The following is a 19,277-nucleotide window of genomic DNA, read 5'->3' on the forward strand; positions in this document are numbered from 1 at the left end:
ACTATCCAGGGGCTCGCGGTTATCCATCCTCAATCAATATTGGATATTAATCTTTGCAAAATCTACCAGAGATTAGCAGAAGGGAGATCAGCCCACTTTAAATTAGGTATGCTTTGACTTCTGAATCAAGTCCTTGTAAACTTTCCAAAGTGTCAGTAGTGAGAACAGTTCAGTGTTTCATTGTATTAAAAATAATGAATGCATTTGCCATGATTGCCTAACAACCTCAACTTATGACCATATCCCAGTATATTTTACTGTGATCCGCATTCAGCTGCAGAATATTCTTAAAACAGTGACAATATTAATATTGATAATTTTTTTACTTTGTTTTTCAAGACTGGTGAGAAGAAGTCCAAAACTCAGCAAAATTTGCATCAACAGAAATAAAGAGATATACTATGAGGGTAAAGCACATGAAGGGAAAGTACACATTTCATACCAGTGGTTTGAAATACACACACACACACACACACACACACACACACACACACACGGTGGAACAAACTCTGAGTGGTTAAAACCTCAGTTTTTACATATTCAAACCACTGGTATGAAATGTGTACTTTTTATATATATATTTATATTAGGGGTGCAACGATACACAAAATTCACGGTTCGGTTCGGTTCGATATTTTTTTCGATACAAAAAAAATGTTCGTGCCTTTTTAATTTGTCATTTATTAAAATTATAAATATATATTTTGACTCAAAAGTACAGTTTTTAAATTTAACCCTAACCCTTGTGCGTGTTTTTTATTTTGACAGCGAATGCGCACCTGCAGACCACTTATGTGCAGCCCTGGTTATTTAGCTCGTCATATTGCAGCCACAGAAATTCTTTTGTCCATGAAACCATAAAGCTGCACTTTCTTTTTGCCTTATAGTCTGATTTGTCATAACTTCTCCGTTTTGTGGTAAGCTTTTCTTTGGCTGTCACTTCTTCACCCTGACCTGTCTTATTTGGCTCAGCAGAACTAAAATATATATCCTGCTGCTTTTACACACGCACTCACATAACGCTCAGCGATTCTCTGCGCGATCAACCTCTCACGTTTAAGCTGCCGGAGATTTCACTTGTCATTAGAGCTGGGCGATATGAGATTTTTTCATATCACGATATGTTTGTTTTTTTTTCATTTCAGGCGATAACGATATCTATCACGATATAAGCCAAATAACTATATTTGTAAGATTTAAATGTGCCGTTGCTCACAAGTAAAATGTGAAATAATCAGCAGCTTGTTTTTATTTAAATATTATTTTTCCCATAATACGTTCAACAGGGTAGATGTACTTAAGGAACATGAGACTTTTTCAGATAAATAAAGGCAAATATTGCTAACTACACAAAAGGCAGCCGCTAAAGCGTTTAAGTTTCAAAATAGAACAAACGAAACAGACTACTAAATTGTCAATTCCACTTAGAAACAAAATATTAATTCTAAAAATAAATCTTAGTTTGTTTTACAGAAGAACAGACAAAACTGACTAACTTTTGTCAATATCAAATAAACTGAGAACTAAAAGGAAATTCTCAATCTCTCCTTGTTGTATAGCTTAGCTTTTCAAACAGTTTTAACAGTTACTTTAGTCTGACAAAAGCCGAATGACGAATTAGCGCTTCCAGTCAGAGACTGAGGCTACGTCCACACGTACACGGGTATTTTTGAAAACGGAGATTTTCCGTTTTCGTTTTAAAAAATAATCCCGTCCACACATAAAGGCAGAAATGAAGGAAAACGCTATGAACATGCCAAAGCAGCAGGTGGCGCTAGATTCCTAACCGTGCAGAAATGTTGGCCAATCAGAAGTCTAGAAGCCTCGGTGGGAAAAAGTAAACAAAGCTGGGGCATAGAAGCAGAACCCAGTCGTATGTGTGGAGGGACAGTAACTGTGTGTGTGTGTGTAAGCATTTAAACACTGCAGAGAGTACAATTAACAGTAACAGTATTGTAGAAATTCATTTCACCGAAACAATAACGTGGCGCACAGTGTGACGCATGCACCAGTTTATTGTATTTCCAGACTTGCTTTCGGCAGAATTTACGTTGCACGCTACTCTGTTTTTTGTCAGACTTGAAATAGCCGAAATACCTTCACACTACGGAACTTCTATGGCTCTTCCGTTCGACAATCTCTCCGGCATTGGAACCATCATCTGTTTTCTCTTCGGTCACGCTCGGTTGATTTTTCTAGTCGACACACTCATTTCCTCCATTACCAGCTGGCTGCTTCCCAAACAAACACACGTGCGGCTTGGCACTTGTGCTGTACGTAACGCGACGTGACGCTGCGGCTGTGATTGGTTCGGCTGTGCGCTACTTAATTTGGATTGGCTGACCTTTTTTTTTTTTTTTTTTTTTTTTTTAAGAGGACAAGAGCGGCGAGGTCTATCGCGATACTTAATTTCTCTATCGAGTAAAAGTTATATCGCGATACATATCGTTATCGTTCTATCGCCCAGCTCTACTTGTCATGTTTGCATAGTAAGCTAACGATTTATAAGACGATGTCAGAGGAATTGGTGCGCAAATTTTCATCACTCACAGATCAGTGCTGTCGCTCTCTATACACAGTTCACACGATTGCAAAGTGAAAGCAAAAAAACAAGCGCAAATTCAAACGCGATTTCAATATGTCACATATTGACAGTGGCTCACCGATGCCAATGACATAATTACCCAGCTACATTTCTGAAAGAATGCAAAAGCATTGACATATATTTTTCCTTCCTACAATAGCCCGACGGGCAGGGAAGAGATAGATTTTGGTAGCCCGACTGAAAAAATCGCTAGCCCCGGGACGTCGGGCTAGCGATATTGCGAGCCCTGTATCTGATTGAGGAATCACTCATCTTTGGAAAAGAGAGTTTATTACAGAGAAATGGCTCTTTCCAAAATAAAAGCTATACTATCCGCTTCTTCTGGGCTATATTCTCAGCAGCATATTAAACAGCTGTCTAAATGACTCGGCTAAAGTTAGTAGCATGCTTGTTGTTTTTGTCTTTGCACTAGGATGATGTCGGCGTAAATGTGCAGTCATATTCGTTGTGTTCCCACTAGTGCTTTCAGGTTAATCTCGTTGAAATGACCTTAACGCCACAACACGGTAAATCTCCGTTAACGAGCTACCGCCGATCGCCCCGTGCATGGGGCTAGACGGCCAACACGTTAACGAGCTAACTGCGCTAACACACTAGTTCCCACCCATGTAATTGAGCATTGCATGGCACATCCAACATACTGTTTTACTTTAGTCCAGGACTCGCTTACCTTCAGGGTCATACATCACATGAAAACCAAAATAATTCCAAACACCAGATCTGAATGAGGGTGGGGGAGGTCCATGTTGCAAGGAGAGCTTAACTTCTGTCTCGCTAGCTTGCCCTGCTCTCTTCCTTCTGACGATGCTGTCTGTGTTGAGCGCTCAGTGGATCTGCGCTCGACAGTGCAGCCTAGGCGGAGTAGTCGAACGCAGATTCACTGAGCGCTCAACACAGACAGCATCGTCAGAAGGAAAGTTGATAAAATAAATTACAAATTTTGTATTGTTCGATACATATGCGTACCGAACCGAAATCACTGTATCGAACGGTTCAATATCGATACGAATATCGTTGCACCCCTAATATATATATATGTATATGTATATGTATATGTATATATGTATATGTATATGTGTATATGTATATATGTATATGTATATATGTATATGTACATATATATACATATACATATATATATATATATATATATATATATATATATATATATACATATATATATATATATATATATATATATATATATATATATATTTTAGGGGTGCAACGATATTCGTATCGATATTGAACCGTTCGATACAGTGCTTTCGGTTCGGTATGCATATGTATCGAACAATACAACATTTGTAATTTCTTTTATCAACTTTCCTTCTGACGATGCTGTCTGTGTTGAGCGCTCAGTGAATCTGTGTTCGACTACTCCGCCTAGGCTGCACTGTCGAGCGCAGATCCACTGAGCGCTCAACACAGACAGCATCGTCAGAAGGAAGAGCGCAGGGCACCTCCCCCACCCTCATTCAGTTCTGGCGTTTGGAATTATTTTGGTTTTCATGTGACGTATGACCCTGAAGGTAAGCGAGTCATGGACTAAAGTAAAACAGTATGTTGGATGTGCCATGCAATGCTCAATTACATTGGTGTGAACTAGTGTGCTAGCACAGTTAGCTCGTTAACGTGTTGGCCGTCTAGCCCCATGCACGGAGCGATCGGCGGTAGCTCGTTAAAGGAGATTTGCCGTGTTGTGGCGTTAAGGTCATTTCAACGAGATTAACCTGAAAGCACTAGTGGGAACACAACGAATATGACTGCACATTTACGCCGACATCATCGTAGTGCAAAGACAAGTGGAAGCAGACAAAAAAAAGCAAGCATGCTACTAACTTTAGCCGAGTCATTTAGACAGCTGTTAGCACATGATTCTCCTTATGCTGCTGAGAATATAGCCCAGAAGAAGCGGATAGTATAGCTTTTATTTTGGAAAGAGCCATTTCTCTGTAATAAACTCTCTTTTCCAAAGATGAGTGATTCCTCAATCAGATACAGGGCTTGCAATATCGCTAGCCCGACGTCCCGGAGCTAGCGATTTTTTCAGTCGGGCTACCAAAATCTATCTCTTCCCTGCCCGTCGGGCTATCGTAGGAAGGAAAAATATATGTCAATGCTTTTGCATTCTTTCAGAAATGTAGCTGGGTAATTATGTCATTGGCATCGGTGAGCCACTGTCAATATGTGACATATTGAAATCGCGTTTGAATTTGCGCTTGTTTTTTTGCTTTCACTTTGCAATCGTGTGAACTGTGTATAGAGAGCGACAGCACTGATCTGTGAGTGATGATAATTTGTGCACCAATTCCTCTGACATCGTCTTATTAATCGTTAGCTTACTATGCAAACATGACAAGTGAAATCTCCCGCAGCAAGCTTAAACATGTGAGAGGTTGATCGCGCAGAGAATCGCTGAGCTTATGTGAGTGCGTGTGTAAAAGCATTTCAGTTCTGCTGAGCCAAATAAGACAGGTCAGGGTGAAGAAGTGACAGCCAAAGAAAAGCTTACCACAAAACGGAGAAGTTATGACAAATCAGACTATAAGGCAAAAAGAAAGTGCAGCTTTATGGTTTCATGGACAAAAGAATTTCTGTGGCTGCAATATGACAAGCTAAATAACCAGGGCTGCACATAAGTGGTCCGCAGGTGCGCATTCGCTGTCAAAATAAAAAACACGCACAAGGGTTAGGGTTAAATTTAAAAACTGTACTTTTGAGTTAAAATATATATTTATAATTTTAATAAATGACAAATTAAAAATGCATGAACATTTTTTTTGTATCAAAAAAATATCGAACCGTGACACCAAAGTATCGAACTGAACCGTGAATTTTGTGTATCGTTGCACCCCTAATATATATATATATATATAGATAGATATATCAAGACCGATTTTCTCCCTGAAAGTTTCCCAATTATCTATGAAGCCCACATAGTTTTTAGGACACCACTCAGAAAACCAGCAGTTTAATGATGCCGTTTGGGTAAACATGTTACTCCTAGTCCAATGGATGAAAGAAAACTTTGTTTTGGCAAGATTGCACACAGATTTAATATTAATTTTCATCTCCAAAATAAGGTAACATAATTTCATTGAATGTTCCCGATGGGTGATGGGCTCCACTAGGACTGCCCTTTGTCACCAATTCTGATCGTAATTTTTATGGACAGAATTTCTAGGCGCAGCCTAGATGTCATGTTTCTGTCACCCTTTTTAACTGTTTCTGTCACCTGTTTTAACTGAGTAGTCAAAATCAGTCAAATCCACAGTAATCTGTCATCCAAAGTCAAGTAAAATCAAATATCTGAGAATCTCCTCTTGTTGGGTTCAGTTAGGATCGTAAGGAGACTGGCAGTGGTAACTCAACTTAAAGAAGGAAAAACCCTCCACTCAGAATGAGACACTGACAACAACTTAAAGGAAAAAAGTGATTTGAGTGTATTCAACATTTAAATGGTCCAAAAACATAGACATGAACAACATTTAAATCATTTCAACATGTAATCTTCAACGATGTCCAATATATCACTTCAAGTGTCCATAAATATATTAGGTAGGCCATCCATTTCAGTTCAGTGCACTTCGCATTCAGTATTTGGTAAGTGTTCAAGTTATCTGAATTGTCTTTAGTCACAGTTTTGCTTTTAGATGCATCAGTTTTTGTGTTAAGTGGAATCAGATCTGACCCAAAAAGGAAAAAAAAGTAGCAACATAAAGTGTCCTGAGATCTCAGTAAAAACGTTAATCCTTAAAAAAAAATTGCAAATCGTTGTATTCTACCATCCTCCAAGGAAACAGGTGGCCTTCAGATTGAGAGTGTCCTTTCTAGGCACGTCCAGTGGCATCCAGTCCTTAGATGGCACCGCTTGGTCCTCGCAGCAGACTTCTACCACATTAAAAAAAAAAACAGCCTCACTTGTAAAATAAAACACGTATTTCTCTAGTGAAATAGTGGAATACCTAGTTCACAACATAAAGTCAACCACTGACTGCATGGCCAGGAGGCTATCTACAGATCTGGCTATGGCTCAACTACAAAGGAAACTGCACCACATGCAACCACTAGGTGGAAGGAAACACCAGGAGTTCATCCTTCATCCATTTGCCAGTTCATAGGATACCCGATGAGTTTATTTTTTGTGTTGTTTTAAACAGAAAAAAGAGAGATCACTTCAGTCTCAGAGTAAAACCTTCAAATCTTACCTGTGAGTTAAATAAAACTGAATAAATAAAAGAAAAAACTAAAACATCAGCAAAAATTTATGTGGATGAATAACGTTTATATTCTCACTAGTTCCCAAAATGTGTTCAAATATGACTGTAAGACACCGTGTGATCCCATAGTGAAGCCATCATTAATGATACAGTACAATGTCTCTTATGAGATGGAGCAATAAATGTAAACTTGATCTTTTCACAATGCTATGTGTTACTGAACACCCTGGTATTGCTTCTATTATTTTACTTTCTTCCCAAGAAGGATGCACACCAACATGGAAAAGGAGGCACATCTAATCTGTGTCAGGTCATATTGTTTTTCAGGACAAAACCTGTCTTTAGTTCAAATCAACTTTTGTCCTTTTCCTTATTGTGCTCATCTGACAGTGTTACTGCCCATTGCTGCTGGCTTGTAGGTGCTACAGAAACTGTCTCTTGTTACTTGTAGTTTCTATTAGACAGCTTTGTGCTTCTTTTCCTGTCACTGCTACAGCCCGCTGGTGCCAGACTGTGCTCAGTTTTTGTTGTTTTGAGATATTGAATTTCGTTGTTGTTCTGGACGTAATTATAGAAAAAGAAGTGTCCAAGCAACATTCCTGAACTGTTGTTCCCAAAGTAGGTGAAGTTGGCTGTGGTGTAGACAGACCACTGGTTACCAAACTATGGGGCAAGCTTTCCTGGTGGGCTGCAGAGGTGGGGCATAAGTGTTCAAATTGAATATAAGGAGAGAAACTAAGTTGAATGTTTATGATCAGAAGTTTGCAACACTCCATAAGACTTAAAATTTGGGACTCTCCACCAATTACTCTTAGAACTGAAGAAGCTTTTCAGATGAGAGTTGAAACATCTTCAAGGAAACTTAAAGAAGTCCAGACGCTTTTCTTTCCATGCTCCATAGACAAGTTTGCAAATACTTATCATGGGCATGAATTTCATGGCAATCTTAGGCTTTTAATGATTTTATTGAACCCATCTTTATTGACTTTAAAAGTAAGAATTTGTTGTACATTTGAATATATTTTGGATTTTCTCTAAACTGCACAAGGTCAAAAGTATCCTTACAGGTTGAAATACATACACTCGATGTTAATAGTGGCTCTGAAGGTTAAATGGTGTCTTTTAACTTGACAAGGCCTAGGCCTGTTAAGTTTTTTATAAGTAATCATGGTTTACTAGGACTGTTAGTTTCTTTTTGCCAGCATAAAATTATTTGTTTGATGGTACTTAGTGAATTGACCAGTTGCTCTGAACAATGGGAAAACCCAAATGAATTAAGTGTCGATTTAAGGAGAATTGAAGATTGAGTTTGGAAGATCTCTCTTGGAGCCATTTTTAAACAACTGCAGATTCCAGGCTCATTACCTCAAATAATTTTTCTTAAGCATAAGTTAATCAGATGTGTCACCACTTTGCTAAGGCCTGCAATGACCCAAACTGCCACCCTTTGGTTCAGATGGAACAACTCAGGAACCACCAAAGCCCTGATCTGGAACGGGCGGAAAAATTGTGAACTGCTTTTAAAACTCAACTCCACTCTGCCAAAAAGAGTGGTTGAATATCTGGCCAGAATTATGCCAGAAGTTTTTTTATGGCAACCAAAATCATCGGGTCGAAGTGCAACTTGCAAGGGACGTTTAACAAAATATCAGTGGGGGTGGATGTATGTATTTAAGCCTAAATTTGCACTTTTGACCCTGCGGGAATCAGAGAAATTCAAATCAAGTATGTATGCTTTACAATCATTCCAGCTGGCAAAATGAACAGTTCAAAGAAATTCAAGTCCAAGGGAGTGTTTTTTGTATCATAATGATGATTTAGGTTCCATTAAGTAGTCATGAGTTTATTCTTTCCATACTCTGCAGTTCCCTTTTATCCCCAGATTAGTTTCTTGTCTATTATGTTCCTCTTATGTCTCGCCAGTATGTATCTGTTGTGTCATCTGTGTTTACATCTTCCCCTCTCCCCATCTTCCTTGTTCCCCGGATCCCAATCATGCAGTTCCGTCCTTGTGTTTCCCCGTCTGTCATATGCATTCACGTATGTTCTCCCCAGCCCCAGACATGTCTCTCAGCAGATATGCTGATCACATTTGGAGTAGGGTTTTTATGTGCTTTTTATTCAGGTCAGAAATGGTCTTTTAAATTGACGGGTTGAGGTAGAGAAAGTGGAGTTTTGTTGCGAGCACTTTTATATTGGGTGGACTGTATATCAAATAAGTTGACCAAAAATGTTACTAAATAAGAAAAGAAAAATGTGGATGCAAATCATATCAGATTATGCATTCAGTTGTACTCGGAATCAATGATAAGACATGTTGTCCTAAATTAAAAGTTTGAGGTCAGTTCCCACAAAAGAGCACGCCACGCCTCAGTGGAATATGATATAGTGTAACCTTCTTTTGTCCTCACAGGGAAAAGTAAGATCTTCAGTAATACAGGAAAGTATTGTGCTTATTTTTTTAATTCACGTCATAAAGACTAGAAAAGATGAACATTCATTTGTTATACAAGTGTTATCATCAACATTGTCATCTAACAAAGGTGAGCTTCCTTGTCTAGGTCTGATAGGTAAGAGACAGACAGACACCCCTGAGGGGAGGAGTTAAAGCCTGTGGGCTCTTTGGTATTTGCTGAAACAATAACACACCTGTCATTTCATGTTGGAGAGAGAGGAAGGTAGAAGAAAGAGAAGAAAGTAAAAAATTTAAGACCAAGTTGCTTCCCTAAAATCAGTTTGAGAAACAGCATCTCACCTCGAGGCAGTGGATAGCAGAAAAAAACTGAGGGCATGGGGACGTTGCAGTTAAAGATGCTGAAGCTTTTGTTTTTATTGACCTTCAGTGGGGTAAGATGTTCTTATTTTCTCATTCAGCGTTAATTTAAACCAAAGTAATTTACAGTGTTTTCCACATCAAAGGTAAAATGTTTTGATATTGTGCATGCTGCATAAATCCAGATAGAGAGCAGGGAGTAGAGGACGTTTGAGACATATGAACACAGGCCCTTTTGAGTATCACGGCTTTCAACAAGTGCGAGCGGCATGCCCAGCCGTACCTCAATAGACAAATTCATTCCGACCTGAAAGAAATACCTGCACTGACCAGTCCTGAAATCTGTGTTGAGTGAAGGTAATGTGCAGCCTGCTGCCTCTCATGCTCTGAGAATGTGATACAGGGCATAATTTGCCTCAGGATATAATGTGGAATAGCAGAAGCTTACTATCTTTGGAAGGATACCCTTGTCTTTAATTGACTGTATTTCCTGACTTTCATTAACAAGATCATTCATTGTTTCATTCATTAAACTGACTTTTTTTCTCACTTTCAGATATGCATGGCTCAAAATGGTAACAGAGCTTCTTTCATATTTGAGATACTTATTGGTTAAGATACTTTAAGATGTAAATTAATCACATTCCCCTTTAATCACACTTTCTGCTTTATCTTCTTCAGACATCAGGTTGTCAGTGTTTACAGTGACATCCAAGAGCATGACAGTGCAGTGGAGCGGCCACACTGGTGCCAGCTCCTACAAGATCACAGCAACCCCCAAGAACTCCCCGGAAAGACCCGTCTTTGCTCAGTTCGGTGGCAACACAGTCATGGGCTCAGTTAACTCCCTGTCACCAAACACGGTGTACACCATGCAGTTAGAAGCTATGGACAATAATCTCAGGGTGCTCAGCAGTGCAAAGACTGAGGAGACGACAGGTTGGTAACATCAGAAAAAACAGAAAGGGGCAAACCTTTATTGATAAATAAACACGAAGCAATAATTTTGAGTAACGTAAAACTTAAAATATAGAAAATCAAAGGTTTATTTATTCATATAGTGAGAAATTAAGAAAAATGTTCTTGTCATCAACTGATTACACACCAACAATAAAGTACATTTCATTTGACTACAATGAAATGTATCAGTCAATGTAACATTTTACAGTGTATCTGTGTAAAAGAAAATACATGGAAAATTTAAATGTAATTTTAATTTTTTTTGCATTATGAATTAACAAAAGTATCTTTATTTTAGTGCATATATTAATGAGATAGTTTGGGCAAACATTTTACTTGTACTGTGTTGTTGTTAAATAGCTCTATTTAATAGTTATGAAATACCCAAAATACTTTGTCAAACATGGTTTAATTAAAAGTGAAAATGTTCTTGTTACATTTTTTCTGCTGTTTTTCTCTTTTTTTTATATCATCACTCTTTGTTACATGGAACAGCCAGAAAAACATTTCAGACAACTCTTTCAGCCGTTTCAAATTATGCTGCACATTTTCCAAGATTTCCATAGACAACACAATCGTTTTTGTTATCCTCCTGAGACGCCGTGTTCTCATTTGAAGACATTACATTTTGGCTTTTAGTATAGAAATAAGTTTTATATTTATTGGACTCAACTAACCTTGAATATCAAAGAGATATTTGAAACCCACTCCAACCAAGCGCTCAGGCCTCAAGAGGCTTTTCTGAAAATGTGAGGAAATAATAAACTGTAGGCCTATGCAGTCATTTCAGAATTTTCAAATAAAATCTTAGTGTGCAAATTGTCAGTAACATGTGAATAAATATGTATAAATGTAAGAATGTAAATGTTTATTTGTTTTACATGTAGTAAACTATAATGTAAAAAGGAGACTTTATTGAGAACTGCACTTAAATTTGGTAGTGGTGGTCAACTGCTGCATCTATAACATTGTAGATGGCATTCTTACAGGAGTTGTTATGGAAAATTGTTTTTGCTTCTGAAAAAGAAAAACATGTCGTCATCAATAAATCTATAGTTTGGATTATTGTCTCAAAATTCTTATTTGGAACTTGAAATTTGAATTTAGTTTCTCAAATTTGAGTTATTTTTTAAGAAATATATGTTAGTAGGTAGAAATTCTGAGATAATAACCCAAAAGATGTTTTTTGTTTGTTTGTTTGTTTGTTTTGTATTTCAGTGATACATTGTACTTCTCTTATAAATAGAAAAGCTTTTATTTTGGAATCTATCTGACTGACATCTACCATCTGCTCCTTAGCCCCTGATGTACCCAGCATTGGGCAAGCCTACTCCAAAAACAGCGACAGCATCACTGTTGAGTTCACAGAGGTATCTGGGGCGACCAGCTACATCCTGAGGGCAGAGTCAAAGACAGGTGATTTCTTCAAGGAGAGCACTGTGAGCAGCTCTCCAGGTACCATGGTGGAGCTCCAGCCATACACAGACTACGTCCTCAGCGTCATGTCCGTCAACTTAGGCGGGAGAAGCCAGCCATCCTACCCCACAGAGGCCAGGACAGGTACGTCAATATCTGAAACGAGCTAAATTAGAAGAAATAATCGGGCCATTCCATGTCAAATAAAAGCATAAGTTAAATATAATTTTCAGCAGTGAAATGTTGTACCTTGAGGTCATGTAACTCAGAAATTTTAATAATATGAAAGTAAAAATTTGGATGCCGTCTGTACAAAAGCATCAGCTGATTCTGAGAGGGCCAAGTCGGGTGTGACTGACAGTGCACTTATAACTATCTTCTAGTTCCACTTTACCGTAAAGATGGTAATCAGCCTATAAAGAGTGAAACACAGGTTTCTGTTCCTCCTTAGAACAATAACTTGTTATCTCACTCCACTGGCAATAGTGGCTTACCATTTCACCGCCCATTGTCATGGGTGCCCAAGTCGTTGCAACTAGCACGAGGGTGGAAACTGTATCCACTCGCTGCTCCATGGTGGTTTCATAAGTGAAAAGAGAAACCATGAGAACTAGGTTGTCTCGCATCCTGAAGGGTAACTGAATGTAACAGGATCACAGGAAAGTAGTTTCTATTTCATATCTTATAAAGAAATGGGAACAAGGAGAGGAGAAGTAAGGTCTCTTTGTTGGTTTGTTTGTTTTTATTCCCCATTAATCCCATTAACTCTTCATTCTCCCCCTGATCACATCTGCAGTTGTAATGGCTCCCAACTTGAACACATCCTCTCCTACCAATGGCACCATCCTTGTGAACTGGGACCCAGTGAAGGACGCCGTCCTCTACACACTGGTCATCATCAGAGAGGGATCCAACACCCGCCTCAAACTCAACACCACTGACACCACGGTGAAGTTTGATAACCTTGAACCAGGAACTACATACTGTATTAAGGGCACGGCATGGGACTCTGAGGGTCGCACTGGTGATGATGTCACTGTCTGTCAAATTACACGTAAGAAACCTTCTCAAAAATTAGGCTGATAAACATTTGAACCCGTACCAGAGGACCAGTCATGACTGCTGTTATTGATTTCATTGTGGTTTCATTTCCAGGTCCTCAGAGCCCAGATGTGACTCACGTTCAGGTGACTCCAGGACGGGCTCTTGGGATTGCTGTATTCTGGTCACAAGTGAGGGGTGCTAATCTCTACTTAGTCTGGACCTCTAATGGCCAAAACTGTTCCACAGAAAACAGTTACTGTTACATTAATCCTGCAGATTGTGGACAAAACCACTCAGTCTATGTCATAGCCTATAACGATGCTGGACCCAGCAGCCCCTCTGAACCGGCTAACTACATAACATGTGGGTATATCATTCGTAATGTATGGTTGTTTGTCTTATACTATTATTCATTTAAAGCACTCTCAAAACTTTTGAAATTAGCTCTCAGTAGCATTGAAGTAAAATACTAGAATTTCAATATTGAGAAATCCTGCTCTTGGTTGTAATTAGCTCAAGTGAAGCCCATTGTTCTCAAATGAACTACACTATCTGTGAATGCAAATTTATACCTTAAAAGAAGATCTATTAATGTCACGAAGAACTAAATTAGCTGTTTTTTTAGATTTGTTGTTGTTGTTGTTCTTTTAAGCACCCTGTGCTCTGCTGTAAAACTAAACATTTTATCATGGGAGTCCATGGGGATTGGCTCAGTTTTTGAACCAGCTTCAAGCTGACTAAAAGGAATTGCAACTGGAACTTTTTTGTGACAAAGGAAAACACAATCATTTCTGTTGCTCCAGATTTAGTGTTCAGGCTGTGATCAGCTGACCTGTGCTAAATCTTTGTGAATTTAGTGAAAAAAAGAATAATCTTGAATTCATTTAGCTGTTAGCCACAAGCCTTTTACAGATGTGACCAGATCATCAAGCTCTCCTAATGAAAACCAATAAGCATATTTGACAAATTATCACATGGAGTCTTTGACATGTGAAGTCCATTACTGTTATTACTCAAGGACCATTGAGGACCATTGTCTCTCTCTGACAGACCCATGTCCGCCAGAGAACATCTGGGTGGAGGAGCCCAGAGCAGGTAACTGCTCCGTGATGTGGGACGGAGTGCCACTGGTGGAGTACTACATGGCGTTCATAAAGCGGGATGATGGAATGGAGACGTTCTGTAACACCAGTTTAACCACCTGCCCATTTTCCTGCATGTGTGGCTACACCTACCTCACTACCGTATTCCCTTACAACCAGGCCGGCTCCAGCCCTTATGGACATGTCCGCAACTACACTACCAGTATGACTTTCACACAAAAGCACCCACATATACAGCAGCACCACTATTAACACAGTCTACTCCAACCCAGCACTATCCATCCAATCACATCCTATAGGATCAGGCCAGTGCTTTTGTTTATGCTTGTTTCTTATGGGATTTTTTCCTCATTTCAAAAGTCCTTTGTCGGAACTAAAGGTAAACATCTCTGAAGTAACTACTATGCTGCTATTGTTTAAGAAAAAAGTCATTTTCATGATTAAGCCTGAGTTGTCATGACAGGAAAAGCCCACTTTTAGACAGACAAAATGTATAACCCAACTTTAAAGCTACAGCAGTTTTATGACCAAACTAAGAGAAACTCACAGTTGGCTGTGTGTGGTTATTTGCCTGTTTTTTTTAATTATTTTTAATTAGTTTCTTCTCTCCGCCTCCTCCTCAGTCCCTTGTTGCCCACTGGATGTTATGATAAAGCTGGTTTCTACGGAGACCCTGGAAGTCATGTGGACACCAGTCAAAGGAGCTGAACTGTATGAGACGACAGCAGCACAGACTAAAGATGTCATCCACTGCAACGACACAGCACCGGTGTGTGCGCTCTCAGATTTGAGTTGCAACACAGCTTATTCTGTGACTGTGACACCTTGCTGCGATTTACGAGGATGCAACCGCACCTGCAAGCCGCAAACGCATGAGACAGGTAATTTAAACACTGAAGAGTGACTGTTTTTATGAAACACACACAAATTGTGTGCAAATTCATCTGAAGCTCAGACTGTGCATCGCTCAGTGAAGCTAAAAAAATCCAAAGCATGTTAAAAGTTACACGTTATCACAGCACAATTTGAAAAAGACTGAACAAGTATGGTTTGTGTAGAAGGGTCACCAGGAGAAAGCCTCTCCTCTTCTCTTCTCTTCTCTTCTCTTCTCTTCTCTTCTCTTCTCTTCTCTTGATATGGGGCAAGTTTTCTTCCTATGCTTCTGGTTTTTATTTAGCTAAGCTACTAGAAAATACCAGTTGCTTCACATTTTGTCTACAAATGTGAACAGAATTACAAGTATGAATCAGTACATTTTCCAAACTTTCTATTTCTTCTTTTGCAGTAATGTTTCACTCTGTATTTGTATCTCTGTAATTTTGAAGTGACCAACTCTTTTATGTGTGTCTTGCTGCAGCTCCCTGCACTCCAGAGATCCTGAATATGACTCAGACCAACAGTTCCACATACAGAATCCTCTTCACCACACCCAACACCCCCAACACGAATTATACCATCACTGCCACTGGACGCTATGACAGACAAAGCTGCCAGTCGACGAACAGCTCCTGTGTGCTCACGCAACTGCCCTGCGGCTCTGTCTACGAGGTTACAGCAGTGGCCACAACAGCTGTGGGGAAAAGTCTGCCAGGATTCAGTAAAACTTTGGAAACAGGTATGACAGTCTGATTGGTTACGCTGTTAAACCCCACAACAAAATGTACAATTGGTCCACCAAACAGCAACTTTAATTTGAGCCATATGCTAAAGTTGCATCGAGCTAAAGCTGATCTCTGCTTTTAAGGTTATCAACAGTTAGACATCTGCCAAAAGCTTTTGTCATTCATTAAATGAAATGAATTAGTTCTCAAGTTTATACGCAAAACACCAATGTGGATGCTTCTCATGAGGAAGCATGACATGTACTGAATCTAGGAATCTAAAAATCCTCCCATACTTAAGTCTGTTCTGTATTCTTCCCTTAAGGCCCTTGCTGCCCCATGTCTGTGAACGTGACCCAGGTCACCCAGGCTATGACCAATGTGACCTGGTCACCTAGCACTGGAGCTCGCTCATTCATTACCTCCCTGACATCACCACGAGGGTATGCCAAATGCCACACTCTAGACACCCACTGCCTGATGGGGTGCATCACCTGTGGAACCAACTACAGCGTCAACCTGGAAGCAATCAGCAGCACAGGACAGAAGTCAGAGTGCAAATATCGTGGATTCTCTTCCAGTGAGGATCGATAAATACAAACACATTTGTAATATTTTTACATCTAATGGAGGGAAAAGTAGAAATCTTCACACTGTCAAAAAAGATTTTTTTTACAAAAGCACAACTCTACACTCACTCTTTTACAGGTGCCTGCTGTCCAACGGGGGTCAAGCTCTATCGCAGGACCAACAACACCCTGAGGGTATACTGGCGTTCGCTCGGCCCTCAGATCTATAATCACACAGTGGAGCTGTATGGCACCGGAGCAAACTACACCTGTATGGCAGCTGCAGGCAGCATGTACTGTGACATCCAGGAAGAAACATGTGGGGATGTCTACACAGTGGTGGCGGCACCTGTGGAAAAGTACGGGAGCAAAGTCACCTTCTGCCAGCCCAGGACGTACTCAGGTGGGAACAAAATTCAAGGAGCGCATTTACTCTGATTTTTAAATTTGTATAACGAGTCGATTCTAACAGCTGCTTTTACACTTTTCATTTATCCTTAGTTCCCTGCCCTGGAAGTAACACTGGCATGGGTACGTATCATCTTATACCTAAAACAATGATAGTTACACACTGATTATATCTTTTAGTTTGTTTCTACCACTCAAAAAGAATTTCATTGGCTAAAGCCGGAAGTCTCATAGTTTAGCATAAAGACAGAAAAAAGAGAGAAACATCTACTGACTCCATCCTTAGGTAGAATCCAACTATGTCATTTAAAAGTTTGTTTCTATATTAATATATTTTGTTCATGAGGTGTTACTTCTGAATATCATTGTTTAAAAACACAACCATAAAAAACTATTTACATTTTGCTAGCTGTTTCCTCTTAAGCTTTGAGCTATTGTTAAAATGCCGTCTCTTTCTTTCCTCAGTAATTTCTCGTGTGAGACGAAGTGTGAATTAACTGTGGTGAGTTTGTTGTTTCTCATTCAACGTTGTTCACATCACATCTTGGAAACCTGGAGATGATGACACGCCCATGTTATTGTGTCTGTTACGAGTGGCTGTAAAATAGCCTCAGACTCTGTACGCTATCGCTGTAGTGTGATTTCTAGAGTATAATGTTCCACAAAGGATTCTTGTTTTTACTAAGATGAACTTCTCCTGCCTTTTTCTCCCAGTGTGAACACCCCGACCACCAACACAGCAACAAGGACAGAGGCCGATGTTTACACCAGTGATAACTGTGAAGACTCTGTATACCACGATGACACTGAGTCTGATAATAATTAATATCCAATAAAATGAATATCTGTTAACTAATAAGCTTAAAAATAAATATTAAATCCAAAGATAAACGAACTTGAAAAACAGGGGAAAAAAATTATGTGAGCATTTACTGAGCGCTATTAAGATATATTATTTTAAAATTTTGCTGCATTTAAAAAAAAAAGAATAAGTGTTTTACTATTGGCTCCTCGACTCCTCATGTTTCATGCGTCCTGTTTCAGTTAGAAGTTACACTGTGAAAAAAAACAAGAAATGACGACTATAAAATATGGAAAAGAAACAAAGCTTGAAACATTATGCTGAGGCCCGACTTAAAAGTGTCATAGCAGTAATCATTCAAATTTTAAAACAGTATATTAGGACTTCTCCAAGTAGAGGACCTCCATATGGCTTCAGTTTGATGTCTCCCGGTTGTGAAGCTTGAACGTGGGGCAACAGGGATCCGTCTCATGGAGTCTGTGGATGACTCATCTGATCATATTGCCAGAGAAATATTGAATGTCACACCTGCTTTCATTGGATTTGTTTTCTCCCAGATGACAGATGATAAAAAAAATAAAGCAAATTGTTCTGCATCACAACGCTGTGTAAAGTCAGTCTGTCAGTATTTAAATTATTTGTTTGATTTGTCTGATTGTTGGAGTTACCTCACAATATAAGGCACCTCGAGGCAACTGCTGTTGTGATTTGTTACGGATAAAACTGAAATTAAATTGAAATTACATCCAAGATTTTCCTGAAAATGATCACGGTAAGATCCTGAAATTGATCTTCCACTAAGATATTACTTAAAAGTTGTATATCTGTCTGTCTGTGGTCTCATTGTGACTGCATTTTAGCTGACTAAAGATCCTGCTGGGACGATATGAAATAACACAAAGGAAGAATATAAGTTTTCACTGTAACACAAACACTGACAAATTTGGATTAGAACATCTTTTGTTACATCTAATATCCCCTCTTATCCTCCTGATTTTCCACCTTTCTCTACGTCAGCATCTTTTAAATTGAAGCAATGAATGCCAAAACACAGTTAAAGCTTTGTGTTGGAAAGAAAAGAAGTAGAGAAACACAACTAGAGCAACGGAGAACTGACCAACTGGCAATAATCATATAAACAGATGTCCAGTGGTAGTCAACTGGCACATCTGGTGTTCTACAAACTGATTTCATTCTGAAATAACTAATCTCAAAGATGTTAATATTTGTAGTAAAACATTAAATAATTATTTTTACCAGTCAGCAGGGGTGTCTCCATATGGAGGCCCCTGAATATTGGGGTGGCACACAGAAAATATAATTTCCTGTTTTATTATGCTGTTGTTGAATATAGGTTACTTGAGTTGGAGTTTAAATGTGACATGATATTTTAAATCTGTATTTGGTGGTTTCCAGTGTTGGGAAGGTTACTTTTAAAATGTATTCCATTACAGAATACAGAATACATGCCCCAAAATGTATTCTGTAACGTATTCCGTTACGTTACTCAATGACAGTAACGTATTCTGAATACTTTGGATTAGTTAATATATTATCATGCTTTTTACAACAACGTGAATGTACTATTGCTGTGTGATTTATTACTATTACTGAAGGTCCGCGACTCCGAACTGTAGTAAAGGGACCTCTGACTAATACGGCGGGGTCCCTGTCGGCTCGTAGCCGAAAAATAGCTTTACTTTGTTGTCTGGGTCAACTTTTCTTGCGAGAGACAGAGAGAGGCGTTGAAAGGCTGCTCCAACGGAACTTATT

At 39.1% G+C, this 19,277-nt stretch overlaps 1 protein-coding gene across 1 annotated transcript; it reads left to right on the forward strand.

Annotated features, from left to right (window-relative positions):
- The first annotated feature begins 10,162 nt into the window (after positions 1–10,162).
- On the forward strand, positions 10,163–17,724 carry fndc7a (fibronectin type III domain containing 7a). The gene is made up of 13 exons (XM_085438718.1): positions 10,163–10,176; positions 10,283–10,540; positions 11,861–12,121; positions 12,774–13,031; positions 13,133–13,384; positions 14,072–14,326; positions 14,748–15,005; positions 15,482–15,739; positions 16,051–16,305; positions 16,434–16,697; positions 16,796–16,825; positions 17,168–17,204; positions 17,417–17,724. Exons 1-12 carry the CDS (start codon positions 10,164–10,166, stop codon positions 17,197–17,199), a joined length of 2,394 nt encoding a protein of 797 aa, XP_085294844.1. The 5' UTR covers position 10,163; the 3' UTR covers positions 17,200–17,204; positions 17,417–17,724.
- The last annotated feature ends 1,553 nt before the right edge of the window (positions 17,725–19,277 follow it).

Source organism: Copadichromis virginalis, linkage group LG18 (assembly GCF_057382275.1).
Source record: "Copadichromis virginalis isolate Kocher_CV1m ecotype Utaka linkage group LG18, C_Virginalis_male_GT1.1, whole genome shotgun sequence".
Classification (NCBI taxonomy): Eukaryota; Metazoa; Chordata; class Actinopteri; order Cichliformes; family Cichlidae; genus Copadichromis; species Copadichromis virginalis.

What these genes read in the sequence shown, in the direction of transcription:
- fndc7a (XM_085438718.1), top strand. An exon ending in CCCCACAGAGGCCAGGACAG is followed by an intron (nt 12,122 to 12,773) that starts GTACGTCAATAT and finishes TCACATCTGCAG; the next exon opens with TTGTAATGGCTCCCAACTTG. An exon ending in ACCGGCTAACTACATAACAT is followed by an intron (nt 13,385 to 14,071) that starts GTGGGTATATCA and finishes TCTCTCTGACAG; the next exon opens with ACCCATGTCCGCCAGAGAAC.